The sequence below is a fragment of the Papilio xuthus genome, unplaced genomic scaffold, assembly GCF_000836235.2.
Source record: "Papilio xuthus unplaced genomic scaffold, Pxut_1.1 DF826933.1, whole genome shotgun sequence".
NCBI classification, from domain to species: Eukaryota; Metazoa; Arthropoda; class Insecta; order Lepidoptera; family Papilionidae; genus Papilio; species Papilio xuthus.
The window spans coordinates 4,688,333-4,708,047 of NW_013531716.1; the positions used below are offsets into that span (position 1 = coordinate 4,688,333).

The 19,715-nt window shown below is 33.3% G+C and overlaps 1 protein-coding gene across 2 annotated transcripts in view; it reads right to left on the reverse strand.

Moving 5' to 3' along the window:
- Toll-6 (Toll-like receptor 6) overlaps window positions 1-19,715 on the reverse strand; it is a 153,086-nt gene that overhangs the window by 70,805 nt on the left and 62,566 nt on the right. The window contains exon 1 of one of the 2 annotated variants that reach the window (XM_013318031.1): window positions 9,370-13,655. The exons of the other annotated variant lie outside the window; for it this stretch is intronic. Coding sequence (XP_013173485.1) covers window positions 9,387-13,229 — 3,843 coding nt within the window. The 5' untranslated portion in view covers window positions 13,230-13,655 and the 3' untranslated portion in view covers window positions 9,370-9,386. Of the gene's footprint in view, window positions 1-9,369; window positions 13,656-19,715 lie in introns of those variants that run through there. 2 annotated transcript variants of the gene reach the window in all.

Genomic DNA, 19,715 nt, shown 5'->3' on the forward strand with positions numbered 1-19,715 from the left:
AATGTAATGCAGATTAAACTCGGTCTTTGTGCTTCAGTTGTGCGCAAATTGGTCCAATTTCGACATTTCGTTTGGTGTCAAAGTAACAAATAACTGAAATATAGAAAAAGAAAAAGTATCCTCAAAAGGAATGGAACAGCAATTGAATACTTTGTAATACTAGAAGAATATGTAAGTAATTGGTTTCGTCAGTTTAAAGCATGATACGTATTTTTCTAAAATGTACTCTCAATATGAGACATTCTTATCTTGTCCTTGTTCCTTTGTAATTATAATACTCGAAACGATTACATACTTGAAAATGTCTTCTCGCCTTTGAAAAAAAACTCAACTAGGTATGAATCGTTTTTTTCTCGTTAATGATATTAACAATGACGTTAACATAATGGAAAGATGCAGATATCATATATAGTTGAACCTGGATAAGCCAGAAACCTCTAAAAGTGAGAGTCATTGTCCGGTCCCGACATACGCCTTCATAAGCGAGAAACTCGGGTTCGACAAAAACCTCTCCAAGCGATAAAAAATATCGCGATTCTCTTGCAATCTCACTTATCCAAGTATGACTGTAGTAGAAATAATAAAAATAGAACAACTTTCGAAACGATCCTGGGAATATTTATTTTTAGATTCCAAGGCTTCATAACACAGTTACGTCACATTTCACTTCCAGAATACATTCAGCATTTACAGTAGATGTTTGTTGTCGTAATACTGTAGTTTTGAAATTATATTCTCAGTATGAAATTTACCACGACCATTGTAGTCTCACAGAGATACTGATATTTTATCACATTGTATAGGAAACTGGGTGATAAGGCGGAATGAGTTGCCTTGCTTTTTGCATAACAACGAAAATAATTTATTAGCGAGTGAACTATTCAATTTCATTCATGCCGTGTAGTCTTGATTTTATGTGCAATGTAAACCATAATTAAGTGTTAATAATATATTTCCTTCATCTTCTAAGGTTCTACTTTTATGTTAATAGAATTTTTGATTCAAAATATATATTTAGTTAGATGAGAAAAGATGGGATGTATTCTTATTTCTATACTAATAAAGTACAATACTTTACTCCGAATAAATCCCATTAGTTGATCTAATGTCTGATCTTCTTACCGAGTTACAATAAAACAAAGTTGATTAGGAGCGACGCGATGTTCCGGCCATAACCTGATAGTTTACTATAGAGATACATCTCACGGCGTATGTAATGCCCCAATAAAATGTTTATTATTACTGCCAGTCGTTTTAATCACATTAGAAGCCTTCACTAGGCGTAAATCGTATACAATGAACCGAAAGCAATAAACTCGGAATACCGGATTTAATTAAGGACGAAATGCGACACGACGCTCGAAACTGGAGTAAAAGTTGAACGTATAGCCGAGTGCGATCCTAATTGCGAAATAAAAAAATAAATAAATACGAAAGAACACGGAAAATAAAGACTAACAGAATTTCATTAAGCGTGCCTACGTCAGCAAACATTACGTTTCATACGAGGGGGCTTTGCTCAATGTGTGGCAGAGGAAACAATTCCCAATTTTCTCCCGTCTTCCCCTTTAAGCAAATCCGCACGAATTCCTAATCCTTATACGCTTGGAGTCCCGAAGGATCAAAGCGAAGACAAACAAACTCTAGAAGCGTCTGATTTTTACAAATAAAACTTTTTTATCTTAATTATCTTCTCCATAAGTAAATCTAAAATTTGAATTATATAAGTAAGTACTTTTATTTCAGTCAATCAAGGCCGCGGGTAATAAATTAGCAAAGAGCGGGTCGGTGCGACGGCGGTGGGTTTACACGATTTAAATACAAAGTTCACACGAACAGAGAAAAACACCAAATTCTGTTAAAAGTTGTACTAAAATCATAACAGTTAGATTCACAAAAACTTAAAACGGTGAAATATGAAGACTACATGCGTTCACAGAGATCATTCACCTCAAAGACATTTAGTAAGAAGCCACATCTAGATGTAACAGAATATATAAAATTCTCTCTGCGAATCACAGCACCATTCCTTGTGTCTTTATGTCAGACGGAGCCTCGTTTAGAAGCCACTACGATGGGTCTAACAGCTTCGCCCGCTTAATTACCATGCCTTGGTAAAATAAAAGAATAGTTGCTCGCTTCCTTTCCGATTCTTTTTGAGAGAAATCTTTATCTATTCCTTTGCTTTCGATTTCCAGATTGTTAAATGCGATACTGTCCTATCCTGATTCTTAAATATACGATTTTATTGATCATTCCAATGTTAATTAAATTATTTAAGTTTATTTATATAAATTAGTATCTTCGATATCTTTAATTTTATATTACACGTTTATTTCCGTGTAATTGGGCAGTTTAATTTGTCATTTTTAATACTTTCATTTTTTTTTAATAATTTGGCCGTCTATTAATTTTAGGTGTCAAGATCGGGCAGTTGTAATTTAAAAACACATTAGATATTTTTCTCAATATTCAAGTATTATACATAATTTGCCTGTAACAAATGACCTGTCATCTAAATCAAGCATAATAGTAGTCTCTAATTTTATGCGTTGATTTATTCAAATCGATTCCAAATAATTATTTTTGAGCATGGACGCCATTATTTTAACCATTGTTTAAGATGGCTGTTGAAATATGGGCCGGCATGGCCGAATAAGCTGGCTGATTTATTCGTTACTGTAGGCGTTCGTTCTTCGTTTAACATTCATCGTCTACATGATAATTAAATTTGACCTCGGGCGTTACGAGGTAATACTATTGCTTCGTATTTATGATCACAACGAAATTTACTTGACACATTAAAACACCAGGTGCCGAACCATTTCTAGTGTCGGCAGTAAATATTGTTAGCACCGAAGCCGAGCTCGGAAGGGATTGTTCTGTTATTTGTAACTCTTTTGTTTTTAATGTCAGCTCTAACTAGTACTGTTTAAATAAATGAAATGATCGAAATTATTTTACACTTAAAATCCGATTTTATTGTATTCAAAAACAGCTTTTTGTTTGCTTTATTTACATTGTTAAAATCACAATAATATTCATAATTTTACTTAGAAATTGTGCATGTTCATGAATAACCAAGTAGCCAATTTTACTTTTAGGTTCTATAAAAAATAGATTAAAAATTAAAATTGAACTATTTTTTTTTTAACAACGCATTACATTCTCAACATTTCTGTAATAAAACAATCAAGCATTGATTTAGTGCTGAATGCTATATAACTATGGCATAAAACTTTAGTCGTAGCGAACTATTGTTTTAAGCACCCCTAGCTTTTAGCACTAGTTCAACCAATAGGTTATAGAGGATCTACTCATACCCTCATAGGTTCGCTTTGTTATGAACCAACATGCTATACAAGGAAAACGAATCATGTTATTTGGTCCATTATTGAATATATTTTTCTCGCTAAATTGTTCACTAATTAATTTAATATTAGTTTCTTTGTTCTATTTCATGAGATATATTATTTATTGTGATCCAAATTATTATAACAAAAGTATTACAGTAAAGACACATTTGGTTTTAATTTAGTTTTTTTTTTTTAAATTCAAGTACCATACATATCATTTGCGGTATTTTAACAAAACTGTATTTATTTTTTGGTAATCTTACAGTCTTACTAATATTATAAATGCAAATGTTGAGATGGATGAATGGATATTTGTTTGAAGATAGCTCCTAAATGGCTGAACGAATCTTGCTGAAATTTGGCATACATATATAACATAGACAGGAAGAGCACTAGTTATGTCCTTTTTAATTCCGCGCGGACGGAGTCTCGGGCGACAGCTAGTTATAATGATAATGACATTTTATTTTAAAATAAAGTATATAGAATATCTAATGTAACATGACATATAACATATCCTACACACAATCTGTTGTATATATTTAAATAATAAGCCGATTAATTATTTTTTATAGCATAAAGAGGAATTCATTGTAATGATCTTTATCTATAAACAATTTCGATGCAAATATTTATCACGTAGTCAATGTTACCAGAAAAACTTTGTCGTGTAAACCTTATCTCTATCGAAGAAAAATGTATAAAATAAAGTCTTGTATACATATTTGTGTGAAACTGTTAATGTGGAAGGGAGTGAGGTGTGCCAGATTAATGCCAAAATCTCAGGAGGTTATGATGATAATATGAGGTGTAGTTTAAAAATAAATTGTACAATATGTCATTGAAAAGAACAAGAATAACGTGTTTGAAAATTGGCAAAGCTCTGAATTACTGTTTAGCTAATTCTTCCAACATGAATTCTATAATTTGACTAGTTTACATGTACGTTTAGAAGTGATTAAAATTGATGGCGTTTTGATGGTCGCCCCCCCAACGTTCATTGCTGTTAACCGACACATAAATACGTTCACAGTTCTCGTAACCGCGACAAAAACTCAAAGGGATTTAATATTGCGGTGATATGTAGCCGGATACAGTGCCATTAGTATGCCGCTGTAAATTTTACAAATTAGTAGAACTATGACAAACTAAAATTAATGAGCTTTTGTCGTCGCCCTGTTGGATTTTTTTTTTAAATTTCATTCCGTAAATGCGCTAATGATCTAGCAGATGTCAACACTGCCACTGGAAATGACTGGTTTCTTTTCTTAATATTATTTTCGTGTTATTTTCGGCATATATTCAGGTCATTGTACGGAGTTATAGACGACCGCTCGCAAGCTTGAATTGTAGTCAGACGCAGAATATATGGTCACCTTATAGGCAGTGTTCGATTCGATGCCAACTCTATAAGATTTATAGGTCTAAAATAGTCGCTGTGAACTCATGGAGATATTGAAGTATATTCATACTCACTCTTAAATAACTTTATTACAATTCATAATTCTATCTAGATAGCGTTGCAAGTCGTGCTTACAGCACTATTAGAAGTAAAATTTTAACTACATTTGAACTTTTACAAAAATGATATTTTTTAATCAATTATATAAGTATTACCAACATTGAAGAATATTATAATCTATAGTTTTATTCGTGTTTTAATTGTAAAACCAAATTAATATAGAAACTCTGTGATTGTTTTCTATTTCAATAAATATTTTTTGCAGCAATCAAATACGCAATTGTTATTATAACAAAGCATGTTTGTTAATAAAAATGGAATTCGTTGCACTAATAGAGATCAATTCAGTTCGGAATTAAATAGTTTTCTATCGTGAACAATAATCCTAATCAAGACAAGAGAACAAACTAATCATTAAAACTAAATGTCATGTATTCCTTCGGGAACTCGACCGTCTATATTTCATCCTACTATCTCCGTCAAGCCGCTGAGAAAGCTATAAATCAAGGTTGATAGTCAATTATTGGCACTCAGATGTGAAATCTGCTGTCTTTAGGCTATCAGAAACGAATACTCGTACCTTTGGGATAGGCCCCTACTGATATGCTATTCATAAGCTTGAGTTTATTACAAATGGAGGTCATGACGGTCATGGCTCTCTAGGGATGCTGTGATTGGCGAGCTCTGATTTGATAATAGCTAAAGTCCGCATGCGAAACATTAATCTACATGTAGATTATAAAGTTTTGAGTTAATTTTTTAGAAAAATCCGCTGAAACATTGCACTGAACACTGGTAATTATGTACTATCACATATTTCCAAATAAGAAAATAATGATGTAAGCTTTAATTTTGTGAAAGAGTAAAATAGATCGTTTACCAATCCGCGCCATATTTATTATTAGACGGATACCAAGCTAAGCTTAACTCTTACGTTGGGAAACTATAACAGAAATGAACCCGCCATAATTACGGTCCTCGACGCGGCTGTTTAATGCTCTCCAAAAATTCTAACGCTGACTTCACATTCTTTACAAGATTCAGTTGAACTAATGACATTAAAAAACAAAACAAGACTCAAAAACTTAATTGAAACTAACAGTAACATAATCTGTGCATTACTGGGAAGCGTCGTACAACATTCTTTGTATTCAAATTTAGTCTGTTTATAATCCGAGACGAGGTTACATTACAACAACAAATTTGTATTGGAAAAAATGTTGTTGGCCTGTTGTAAATACGTAAATAAAGCTGTGTTCCTTCTAATAGAATTGTGAACAAATAGATGCGTTCGAGTGATTCTCTATTGGGACTACTAAATATTTTTCGAGAGCAACGGTGCATGTGATTAAGGGATGGGACATTATCTACGTCGCTTTTGTCCTCGATTGTCCTTGTTTTGTGGTCTGTGGTCGACATTTTTATATAGTTTAATATAAAATATTCTTTAAATATAAGTATTAAGGTACAATTTACATCAGTATGTTTCTTATACTATTTGTATCGAGTTACGCAAACCCAATACCGTTGGCTAGGCGAAAGCTGATCTTCTCGGTGACATCTCAAGAGAACGTAAAGGATTATCGAATGACAATATGCCTTTTTTTCAACGTTAATGTGTATTTATACGACGGCATTCAAAGAGACCCGATGCTTTTAGATTAGGATGCTATTAAATTGCGCATGCGGCCTTTGTCGTGACATATGGCGTTTTCCAGCAGATGGCTCTTTTGTTAATCTAGCCAGTGTTCAGAAGCCTGAGTAAATCTTAGGCCTTTTATAATCCGACCATTTTCACCCTCAAGTCAATAATTATAAATGGATGATTGACAAATTTTCTTATTTTGCTCAATTGCTTGAGTCTTATTCAGATAATTCACAAGACGGTGGATCAAATCAAGTAAGTTTGACTTTCGATAAGTAACAAACAGAAATTCTCATAGTAGTTGTTAATTACTAGTTCAATTTTATTTAATGTTCACACACAAATTAATTTACAAAACATATGCGAAACTAAGTTAAAAGTTCATAATCAATAGGATCAAAAGGGTTGCCTGTGAAATTACTTACCACAACTAAGTGCTAATTATTCACGAATTTACAAAGGACATTTAAAATCCGACCCTCGATTACTAAATTCCAAAGTTTGGCACATGCTCGCGGCTCGGTAATTACTATTCAAACATACAAACGTTCAAAACTAAATTTTATTCCAGATAATACTATCTGCGTTTCTATCCCTGTAAAACAATAAAGCAAGTTAAATTATAAAACTAATTCCATTATCACGTTCTCGTCCTCTCCGTGGTAATGTTCACGCCTATATAATTTATTTCCTAAAAGTGAGATAATCCACGTTTAATGTTTATTTACATATAAAGTACATGTCATTTCCTTGCATCAACTTCAACCTTTTGGAGTTTATCCCAACAATGTGTGGCTATCTCTGTTGGTGGACATATTTTTATGGACCTTAATCAAGTTATTTCCAGTGAGACAAGATCTTGGTTCAAGGCTTTTATTATAGATCGGGTTAATCTAATTATAGGCTTATAGGACTTAGTTTAAGTAACCATGGAACTTAGTTTGCTCTTAATGACCTAGAACTATATTTCATATTTTAAAACTATTCTAAATCCTATGCAGAACCCGTTAAGATAAATTCACAGAACCCAAACATTTTTAAATAAAACTTATATAATTATCACAGGAAACATTAAGTAGATTTTTTAAATCTTTTTTTAAAGATCTACTTTCATTGGCAAAGTAAGAATTTCTTTCGGTTTACTTACTAATTAATTTTATGATTTAAATCTGTGTAAATGCGCTAAGAAACTTGAGACGCTAAAAAAATAAATATAAGATTCACTTTTATAAGTCAACGGGTGGTAATGAACATTTCAATAATTAAGTTATAAATTTCATTTTATAAACTATATAATTTCGTATAGTATGCATGTCTTATTACATTAGTTTTAAGTTTTACATACTTGTGTCTATTCTATTGATTCTAAACGGGTTTAAATGTATTAATTAATAATTCCTTTATTAATCTGATGCAATAAATTTCAAAGGTAATATTTCTTTTACTTTCGACTACAAATATAGCTGAGTAATTTTAGTTATGGATATGTCTATAAAACGTTCATAACATAATCTATAAACTGCTGAAGTTCGGCTATGAATATGAGATCAATATTCGAATATACATCTTCCCAAACGCAGCCGGAATCTCACTGGTTATGTAATCTCTCACCAATAACTTATCTATCTCAATTCATAAATAGTCGAAGAGTAAATATATAGAAATCCGATAAAATCATACGACAGACCGTCCCGCATTTGCTGCGGGTCTCGTAAAAACAAGTTTTCCCATTATTCCTATGTTGGCCCGTCGACGTCGTTTTTGATAAGGGTGCGAATGGCAAAAATAAACGATGTTGATTTCGTTTTGATTTGTCCGCGTTCAGATAATAGCAGTTTAATGAGTTGATGAGCGGTCGCCGTCGCCGTCCAATGTCGATCCATGCCAACTGGATATTGCGGCAGTTGTACTCGTATGTAACTGATATATTGTCATTACTTGGCTATTATTTTTTACATTTAACTACTCTTGATTAGAAATTCTTTCGTTAAATTAATTCTAACATTGTGCTTTTTGGTTTGGAATAAGATTATTATTATAAACGACATTCGTTGCAATTTTTACCAATTTAATTTTTATATGATTTTTTAATTATTCTTTACTTTTTAATTTCCCAAGTAGTGGTATATCGTTAAATTCTATGAAAATGGTACGCTTGGTTTTTGAGATTTACCTTTTTAATTAGGGTTTTAACTTTTAACAAAGTGCAATTATATTTCCCTAAATATTAGTAGTCGAACTTTATAATAGTGTAAATAGTTATGATAAGTATAGTTTTCTGCAATTAAATTAAATCATCACTAAAATATAAACAAATCATAAAGCAACTAAAAAAAACTTACCTATCGACTAACTTTTAAAGTTTTCAAAAATTTAATTACCTCTAATTTATTTTCGAAATAAAAAAAATGGAAATCAAAAAATAAAACAAAAGGAAATAAAATTTCAAAATGTGTATATTTCAATTTTTCATTTGATAATATTTTCTTTCATATCAATATTTACAAACATTTACAAAATCAAATAATCTACATCAATATAGTATTTACAGTCTCCATAAACTTAATGTTATTAATACTCATAGGCTAGATATAAATGCATCTATACAAATAATTAAAAAGTTTAAAACTTTGGCATTATATATTTTAAGCGATCCAATTATACATACATTTAACAACTGATGTACCATATTTACAGAGGTTTGTTTCATATACTCTAAATTACTATCGCAGAAACAAGGAATCGAATCCATAAATTAAACAGAAGTAGCAACCTAATTTACAAATAAATGCGATTTTAAAATAAAAATGTACACAATAAATACAGATTATGAAACAACTTAACACTTATTATCACTTTTAGTCGGACTAATACGCTTGCGCGTTGCAGTAAAAACTGAAGTTTACCTGCGTTGGAGCATACGCTACGCCCAGAGCTGAGCATGCGGCGGCAGGCGGTGTGCGTGGGCATCGCGCGCGTGCACGCCGGACGGCACCGCCAGGGCCTCGCCCAGCAGCGGCGGCAGCTTGCCCGGCGGAGGAGGGGGCGGCGGCGCCGGCGCGCGCCCTGCCCCCACCGGCGACACTGACGCGTAAATGTTCACAGTGGACCGATGATATTGACACTTCCTCAAGTCCGGCATAGCGAACCTTAACTTTTGCCAAAATTGTCTATCGCCCCACTCTATACACGTATTAGCTTTTAAACACAGTCTAAGCTCGGGATCTATATCCCTATTCGGGAGCTCACCGAGCAATATGATTATCAGTCTTCTTCGTCTCTCTTTCAACACCTCGTGTAACGCCGTTTTAAATTCAAACCGGCACCATTCGTTATTAATGAAATTTTTTGATAACACTATTATGGTTCTTTTCGACGATTCGACCGCCTCTATTATTGTATCTGCGACGTAGGCTGAGGCATTAAAATCGCGATAGTGTAAACAAAGCCGGAAGCTTGGATCGGTTGACTCCAAGCCGGGCGCTAACATCTGAGCCACAAACGCCTCGTCTTTAACGCTGTAACTGATGTAAGCGTCAAATAGACGATCCTTGTCGGCTTCTTCGTCAAATGCAGTGCTCTTGTAACACATTCTAAATCCACAGTGGTAGTATACCCAGACACGGAGCTCTCGCCGCCAATAAAATAAGCCACATATAAGAGCGGAACTCAAAACAAACACGCACAAAGATATTAACAACAATGGAAGATAATCATTAATAACTTGATTTTCTATAATCGAAGAACTTCCTCCGACATGACTCGTACATATGGTGGAGTTGAAATCTGCCATGAGTGGGCCTATAGTATTAGTTACGTTATCAAATATGCAAGTTATTTTATCAGCATCTTCAACTTTCCCCAAATTGTTCTTAAACCAATTTCTGAATTTATGTAGATATAGGCAGTCACAGGACCAAGCGTTGCGTGATAAACTTATCTCAACTAAATAAGGATTCATTGTGAATTGCCAAACAGCAAAGCTGTAAATTTTATTTCCCTCCAATCGCAACACTTCCAAATGCCTCAATTCCATAAAGGTTCGATTGTCAATATAATGTATTTGATTATCCTGCAAATGCAGCTCTCGCAAATTCTCTAGAGGCGATAGTTCGAAACCGAGTAACTCCTTTATGTTGTTTTTTTCCAAATGTAAGACCGTCAAACGTTTTAGTCCACTAAATGTATTATTGTATAAAGCGTCAATGTTCGAATTATTGGCGTACAATATTTTCAAATTTTTTCGACCGATGAAAGCATGGCTTGTCAAGCCACCAAAGTTATTACCGTCAAGGTACAGTTCGGTAGCATCCATAGGTATACTGTTAGGTATTTCTGCGTACCCGGCGGCAGAACAGTCTACAATGTTCGCAGACCATGGTTGGTCATGGTAACATGTACAGTTAGATGGGCACGTCATTTCACAGTCACAGGCATCAAAATCGCAACAATGACACAATGTAAAACAATGAGTTTTATATGTACATAAAAACTGAGACGATTCTGCCTCGATAAGTGGAATATAAGTCCTTTCTCGATTATATAACAACTTACAATAAATACTTTCCAAGTCCATTACCCTAGGGTGCTGCCTAAGGTGATCGAGTTTGTTGATTCGCTGTAGCCATTCCATTGTACAATCGCACTGAAAAGGATTTCCGCCAATATAAAATTCGGGCAGGGGTCGCCCTGGATCGACCGGCGTTAGCCGAAGCGCATTGAGATCCATACTAGTTATCTGATTTGCATACAAATCGACTCTCGTTAAATTGGTTTTTCCGACGAAAGTTTGAGCTTCAACTTGCGTAATTTGATTATCATTTAGAAACAGCAGTTCGACGCTACTGGGCACAGAGTAAGTAAATATTTTGGTTATTTTATTAAAACTCACGTCTAAAGTTTGTAAACGCAGCTCTTTATCCAGGCGGTAGTTATTACCCAATTCTTTGATATTGTTACTATGAAGATCTAGCCACTGAAGTGCAGTTGGGATAACAGAGTAGTCAAACCATTCTATTTGGTTATCTGACACGTTTAACCACAATAAAGAAGGTATATTTACAAACAAACCTTGAATGTCTTTTAGGTGGTTTGCATCCAATCTTATGGCTTGTAAATTAGATAACGTTTCAAAGGCATTTGTGTCGATGTGTTTTATTTTATTTCTAGCCAAATTTAAAATTTGCAGCGTTGGTAAATCCGAAAAGACTTCCTTACTTATATTTTCTATTTTGTTTCCAATTAACCGTAATCCGTAGACATTGTGTAAACCTACGAAACTATGTTCTTCCAGTGATGTTAATTGATTTTCGCCAAGATCGAGAGTTCGCAGCAGTCGCATATTTCTAAGTGCAGTCGGGACTCTCTTCAATCGATTGCCATTTAAATTCAAATCTTGTAACGAAGAAGTGTTGCGAAATGCTTCAGGATGAAGCTCTTCAAGATGATTATTATCTATTGATAGTAAAGATAGCACATATAAACCGTTTAAGGCATATGCATCAATGTGATTGATTTTATTAAAGGATAAAATTAGCGTGTGCAAGTTATTCATAGGTGCAAACGTGTCTGCGGCTATACTTTCTAACATGTTATATTGTATATTTAAGATTTGTAGAGTATAAAGGTCTTTAAATATTTTTGGATCCAACTTTGTTAATCTATTGTTAGACAAGTTCAACAATACCATTCTTATAAGGCCAGTGAATGTGTTCTCATTTATCCAGGTACTTGTTAAATGATTATTTGATAAATCCAATGCTAACAATTGATCTAAGTTAGCGAAGAGACTCGGTGAAAGAACACTTATAGAATTATTTTGTAAGTATATTTCTTTTATGCCAGGCCGACAATCTTTGAATAAATCTTGCGGTAGAGCGACGATTTTATTATTGGACAGGTCGATAATTTGTAATTGTTTTAATCCAGCCAAAGCCTTGTCAGCAACCATTGAAATTTCATTATCATGAATGTGTAATTCCTTTAGCCTTCGTAGAGCCATAAATCCATTTTCTGGCATCAACACGAAATGATTACTGGAAGCATCGAGGACTTCGATATCTAAGGAACATGAAGCACGTGATAAAGAAGACGCTGAAGGTGATGGTTCGTCTTGTTCACTTATTAGGGCTTGATGTATTGCACGTTCTCTGAAGCCCAAGTCGCTTACATCCTGAAGGCGGTTTGCAGATACATTTAAGTATACTAAATTGTTCAGTGGGCAAAATAAATTTTCAGGGAATGACCATATATTATTAAAACTAAGGTCTAGCTTTTCCAACTGCCGAACAGCTGTAAAACTTTCCGATGCTATCTCTAAGCTCATAGCGGCCCACTCGGTGTTTTTAGTTCGAATCGTTAAATTTCGGAGATCTCTTAGGCCGGACAAAACGCCAGGCGGCCATCGTCCAATTTTACAGTTATCCAAAACGAGTTCACGCAGCTTCACTAAATGAGAAAAACTTCTGTCATCTAGGGAGCTCTTGTACATCATCTCTTCGTTGCACTCTATTCTTAATGACGTAGTGTGCTCTGATGGGATAACACTAAAGTTTGTAGTGTCAAACTCACTATTTATCGTGCGAAGTTTACATGTTAGAGAAACTTCGTGGGCATCGTTTGGTCCTTTCAGCCACCACTGGCAATCGTCAGGGGCTTCATATTTTAATGGCAGTGAACTTTGATCAGCGAAGTTAAGTCCAATAACAAACCAAAACAGTACGTGACCAAAAAGCCCGTTTCTTGGAGATACTTGCTGGAGAGACATCGTGATAAAAATCAAATATCAAGAAGAAGGAAAACAAGACACGGTAAGCTCAGTGTCATGTTTTTTCCGTCGGCATTCGTGTGATGCGTCCCCTTGCCGGATGTGTAATATCCATCAATTTAGATGTCTTATTTCGTCGTCAATTTAGTAAATAGTCCTTAGTATTTTATAGCACATGATTTGTTTATTCACCACAATTTTTATGTAGTTCACGATAACGTCATAAATTTATGTCACAAAACAAAACACATTTTTCATAGTTCTTGAATCACAACAATCCCGATAACAGTTCTAAATCAAAGCTTGTAGATTTTTTAATTTTTATGCACGTATTAAAGTTCGCATAAGCTCGTTGAAAATACGTGTTGATAAGCGCGTCTTTACGAAATCGTTCGACCGTTGAAGCATCGAGTGGCGCGACCGACCCCCGACGCTGCGGCAAGTAAACTGAATGCTGGCAGAGGCATTGCAGTCGCGTTGAATACACGCTCGTCAGAGTGGCGGGAAGAGGGGTGCGGGTGAGATAGGCCGAGCGATGGCGAATGTTCACGACGACTTATTACAATAAATTATTTTTACGGAGCTTTAAAATATCCGAACGCAATCTGTTGTATGAGCTTTGAATGGACTTAGACATCAGCTGCTCAAGGAAGCTAGGTCACAATATATACATATAAATATACAGTAATGTTAATAAAAGTATACATTAAAATAAATGATACACACTTGCACTTACCTCATTGGAGGATAAATTGAACAAACAAGATTACATCATTTTATGTTTTTAATGTTATCGCATGCCATCGTGAATAGATTGTAATAATAAACAATTGAAAGCGCTAGTAGCATTACAATTAATTTGCCTAATTTGAATTTAGTACATTTTCTTTACACTTTATTTTCAACGTGCGCAAATCGCTGCCTAATACCGCACCTAATGTTGTTTTGCTTATATATTTATCACGATATTGTTGGGTGGTCTACCTCAAAAACTACATATATACTAAAGATCAAATTCCAATAACTTAGTACCAATGAACATGTCGAATGTTATGTGCGATAAAATAAGATCTTTCAACCATAAGATATCACGTTTGTGTATCGCAATCTGATATTCTAGTAAGAAAGAAAAACGAAAAATCAAATATACTTATTTTTAACTTTAGATGAAACATTATGTTTCTTTTAATATCAAGTGGGGAATTGTAAAAGTAGTAACTAAATAATTAATATGTAAGCAGAGAAAACATTTATATATTTTTAAGCTTTCGGTTTTACCTTTAAACAAACCATACATATTTTTTTGTAACGTTATGAACCGATAGAACCATAATTCACATTACAAAACTCAAAATATAAAAGGATAAAAATAAAGCTCATAAACCAATTATAGACACGTTAGATTTTTTATACCAATTTATCGTCAGCTGAATAACACTTTCAAATATCACAAAAGAAATCTTTACGCACAAAGCTCAAGGAAAGCGAGATTAAAAACCAACCCTTTTAAATTTCGAATGGCAAAATTAAAATCTAGCTATGGAATAAAAGTATTAAGGTTTTAAGGTAACAGAATCAGTGAATGCTTTAACAAAGGAGGTCTGTGTTCACGCTCCACGGACCACACTGGATGTTAGACGGAAGATTTCATTTTAATCCTTTTAGTTAAGTTGACTATGAAAAGATAGATGTCTTGCCCGTTTCCGTATTTTTCTTTTGTCACTCGGTTGACGTTTATTCTTGACGGAGAAGTTGTAGGGGTCTGAAATAACTTTGCCGGTGAAACAGATGCTATGCTTTCATAAAAAGGATTTTTAATTAAGAAGGTTCTATGCAGGTTTTATAACGAGGGGTTAAATTAATTATTGTTTTATTACTTTTTATGATTTATATATTTTTTTCCAATTAACTTTATAATTTCTTAAATAAGATACAAAATATATAGTAAATTGGATAAATAAATTACAACCAGATAGCATCCCTCATAAAGCACGTGGTCGAAGTTTACTAGGAACGGAGAACAACAAGCCTTACGTCATTCGACAGAATGATAAATCCAATATTGTAACAAGCTTTATGTAAAAAAGCCGTTGAAATAATTAAATTTCTGGCAACACTTCCCGAAAACACATGTTAACATTTTGTTGTCTTAAAAAACATCTATCAAGGAGACGAAGCGTGTTAAAGTTATTACACCGGAGTGTTTCACATCACAATCTGTCAGTCTCAAAATGAATAATGACGTATCGTTTTCGCTTATATTCGCCGTTGGGGCATCTTTTACCTACACATCGATACGTCATCGAGAAGTGCGTAGGTTGAGACAGCGATTAAAATAATCCCTCGCAATCAAATTATAATGGCTGTAAAATAATCGATTCGCAACGGACTGTGTGAAATGACTTTTACAATCTTAATTGCGCTTGATCACATAAATTTATCCTATTAAATATGTTACTGCAATTATTTTCAAAATTCGGATTGTTATATTAATATTTTATTAATTTTAAATCGATCGAGATTATAGGTATAAAAGAAAAAAAAATTATTTCTTCAATTAACCGGAAATAATAAAATCAAACGATAAATCAGTAAAAGATTGAATCTGCAAACAAACGTATATTTCTAACATGCTTTTAAACATTTTATAGAACACGTGTCTTTGTGAGGCGGTACTTATTTTATAATTATAACAATTTTATATACATCTTATCTATCTAATATATAGCTATCTAAAATATGTATAAATGGTACTTATATAGATTCTCTTTTGTTTCTGCGAAAAAAGTGAACAATAATTCTATTCTATGTCTGATAAAACTCCTAAACAATAATTTAAAATAAGAAAAATATAATATAAATAATATTTGACCCTTACCATATTTAAAAAAAGAATCCTGTGGGAGCAACCTATAAGAACATAAAGGATAATAACATTTACTCAAAGCTTTATGTATCTTTTGAGAGATTACATTTTCTTAAAAGTCTCTTGTACTTAAGCATACCGTCTGACCTTTCATTTTAAAGGGACAATAAAATACTAGTATTGAAAGCTTAGCCAAAACTATAAAAAAGGGCTTTTATTTAGAATATAAAAGCAATATTAGAAAGTTTGTTTTTAACAAAGATATTTTATTTCACTCGACGGTGCAATTATTTTAATCGAAAACTCTTTTCGAAATACAATTTAAATTCTAAACGTTATTTTAAAGTTATGAGAGTATACGGCTGAAGTAAACTTTATCAACCTTATAAAGTGTATGGGTAAGGTAAAATAAGCGAGTTATTACGTTCAAGAAAGATATCATTGGGATGAAATCGTTGTTTATTTCTCTTTATTTACTTAACTACATTAATAATTCAGATTTATTATTGTTACTGAACTAATAATATGATGTTGGTTTATTGTTAAGTTTAATTAATTATTTGATCAACATTTCAAAGGTTAAATAAACTTATATATCAAGGGAATATGACTTTTCGTTGTTAAAAGGCTAAGGTAGAGAAAGCTCTCGGGACGATATTTCTCAAAAGAAAATTAAGTAATAGTAAGCAAATATAAATAAATAACAAGTACATTATATGTATTGTATTTATATACCTATAATAGCTTGTATTGTATTCCCGAGCGTCGGTGGCTCAGGGGTCAAGCGCTTGACTTGCAATCTGCAGGTCCTGGGTTCGAATCCCGCCATGTACCAATGTGTTTTACGATTTCCAATTTACATATGTACATTTATACGACTTCCTTACGGTGAAAGAAAACATTATGATGTAACTTGCGCATATTTGAGAAGAAATACCATGATATGTGTGAACCAACGCGCACTGGGCCAGCGTGGTTGACTATGTCCAAGTCACCCGTAACTTAGGCTCCGAGCCCCTTAGTGGGAACGTATAGTGCGCTGATGATGAAGCGACTATCAAGCGCTGAGCTCAGAGTCTTCTCTAAATTAGGGGTACTTTATAGTCTCTTCGTGTGAAAGGTCACATAAAAAGCAATTAATGTGTTTTTATTGATATTTCTAACACATAAAAAGCAAAAAGGATTTGTTGCATCTGCTATAAGTCAAAGAAAATGAAAAAATAATTTAACAAAGTACAACAAGTTAACGTAAAATGTAAATAATACATTTGATAAAAAGCCCAACTTCCTACAGGAAGTTCTTAAAGTGCGAAATATTTCCTTCTTAGGGTTTTTATCGCGCCTGTGTTGACAGTCACGGCTACCAATAATATTATTTCGACCGACCAACAATGACCCAAAAGCGTGAAGGGTAAACATAGCATACAATAAGAAATTCCATTATTCACAAAACAGACAGCGTACAAAATTATAAAATATGAATCTACGCGGGACGCGTGAATCACAAAATTAAAATCCTTGAAATCTAATCAGACCAATTTATTTATGCTTCTTTTACATTCTCCGTCTCGCTCGCGTTTGCAATAGTTTCGTATAATCTCTCTCTTAATCAACCATATCTTTAACGTTTTATAAGCAAGATATGTGACAGGGGTTGGTCTGCAATAATTCACGTGCCCAGTCCCGAGGCACCCACGCTCAGGTAGCAAGCATTATCACTATAGGCGTTGTTCAAAAATTTAAAAAAGTTCGTTGAGAATAGTGTGATGAATGGAGTAGATATTAAATTAAATTTAAGGGAATGTCTGCATATTTTCAGTATGTTATATTGCATATCAACTATAGAATATATTCAAGCCAGATATCACCTACATTTCATTATATTTTAGGGTTACCACCAGTACTGATTTGATAAAGCTTGCTTTCTTCTCTTTATCCTTAATATATTGAAAATTAGGAAGAAAATATTAGGAATAATAAGTTTACTTTTTACTGTGGCATACAAAATTTTGTGATATTAAAATTTAAACATGAAATCCTCTCCGCTCACGTCTTATTCCGAAACACTTGTCAAACTATGAAACATAAAGAAGCGGCTCGGAGATGAACTGTTTAAAAAATATTTGAACAAAAACATTAATCACAAAAAAGATAAAAACTATTGGTTTGAATGGTCTTTCTGCGATATGCCATCTATTGTGCCAATTATGAAACAGTTCTCGTGTTTTTTTTGTCTATTTTTTGTAGAGCGAACATCAAAGCTAGGTGGGAATTTGTAGATGGCCAGTTTCTTTTGACTGCGGCATTATATTCTAATCATCACCTTATACAGTTGTATTTTTGATTAAAAAAAACTGTGTCCAAGAATATTTCACGAATAAATTTAGGTTTTAGGCGATAGTCGTAATTACATGCTTAGATATTATTTTAATTTGTCCTAAAATGTAAGACACATATCGACATTAAATTAATATTCCTTAAGTTAAACTGTAGTGTTTTCTCGATAGGTTCGCAATTGAGAATAGCATTAGTAAATAATTGGGACGTACTTAATAAATTCAATGATTTTAAAGATTTCACAGAAGCATGTACCAATTAATTTTAAATTTCATTGGAGTAGAAAGTTAAGAAATTATAATTATTAAGCTAACCTGAGCAACAGTCTGAGAAGCAGAGATAGATAAATAAATTAAAAGTTTTATCGCTAACTATGATGCAATAAAAAGGTTTGATATAGACGGTATTTTCGAAAGGGACGAGCCAATTATTTAGCTTTCGATTAAAGTCGCTAGTCGCTAATAGGCACAAAAGCCTTTCAACAAGCCGCTGAATCTAAAGGCGAGTTCACATGGATTCTTGAAGGTCGTTTACACGAACGTTATGTGGCTAACCACAACATCTTTGTGTATATGTAAGTAATGCATGCTATTTTATTCGATGTTAATACATCTTTTTTTTAAATTATAATGTATATACCGTCCCTTATAATCAATTATTGTTCTTAAATAGGGATATGCGTTTGTTCAGGCAACGATTTGGTTTTAATTATAAATTCTGCATTCAAATAAATAAAATTATAGGCAAGAATTTGAAGATAGTTTCGGTATCGAGTACGGCTCAATCGTATCTCACGGGTAAGGTTAGTGAAAGTTGTTTGTCCTTGAGTTTGCTTTTTTAATTTATTTCTTACAAAAAAATCGAACTTAAGATTATGAATGTAGTGACTTATTTATTTCAGCAAAAACTATGAAAATATTTATGGTCAGATAGAAAGAGTATTTCTTTTATTATTCGCAATTATTTTTATATCATAAATCTGTTTATAAATCATATAATATAAACGATTTTAAACAAAATCACAAAATATTTGGTCACAAAAACACTAACCAAAGCGGTTTTTTTACAATAAACTGAATGTTTTTCGTATTATCCATTGAATAAGGTAAAAATTTTAAATTCATCATAAAAAATTGTAGGTTGAAGAAAATCATTACATTAAACGTAACCTTCTCGCGTTCGTATTCCTTGATTATTTTATTTAAAATGCTGTTTCTTTCTAAACAAAAAATACATGCAATGTGTTCCCAAACGAGCTGGAGCCGTCGCCTCGGCCGCCACAA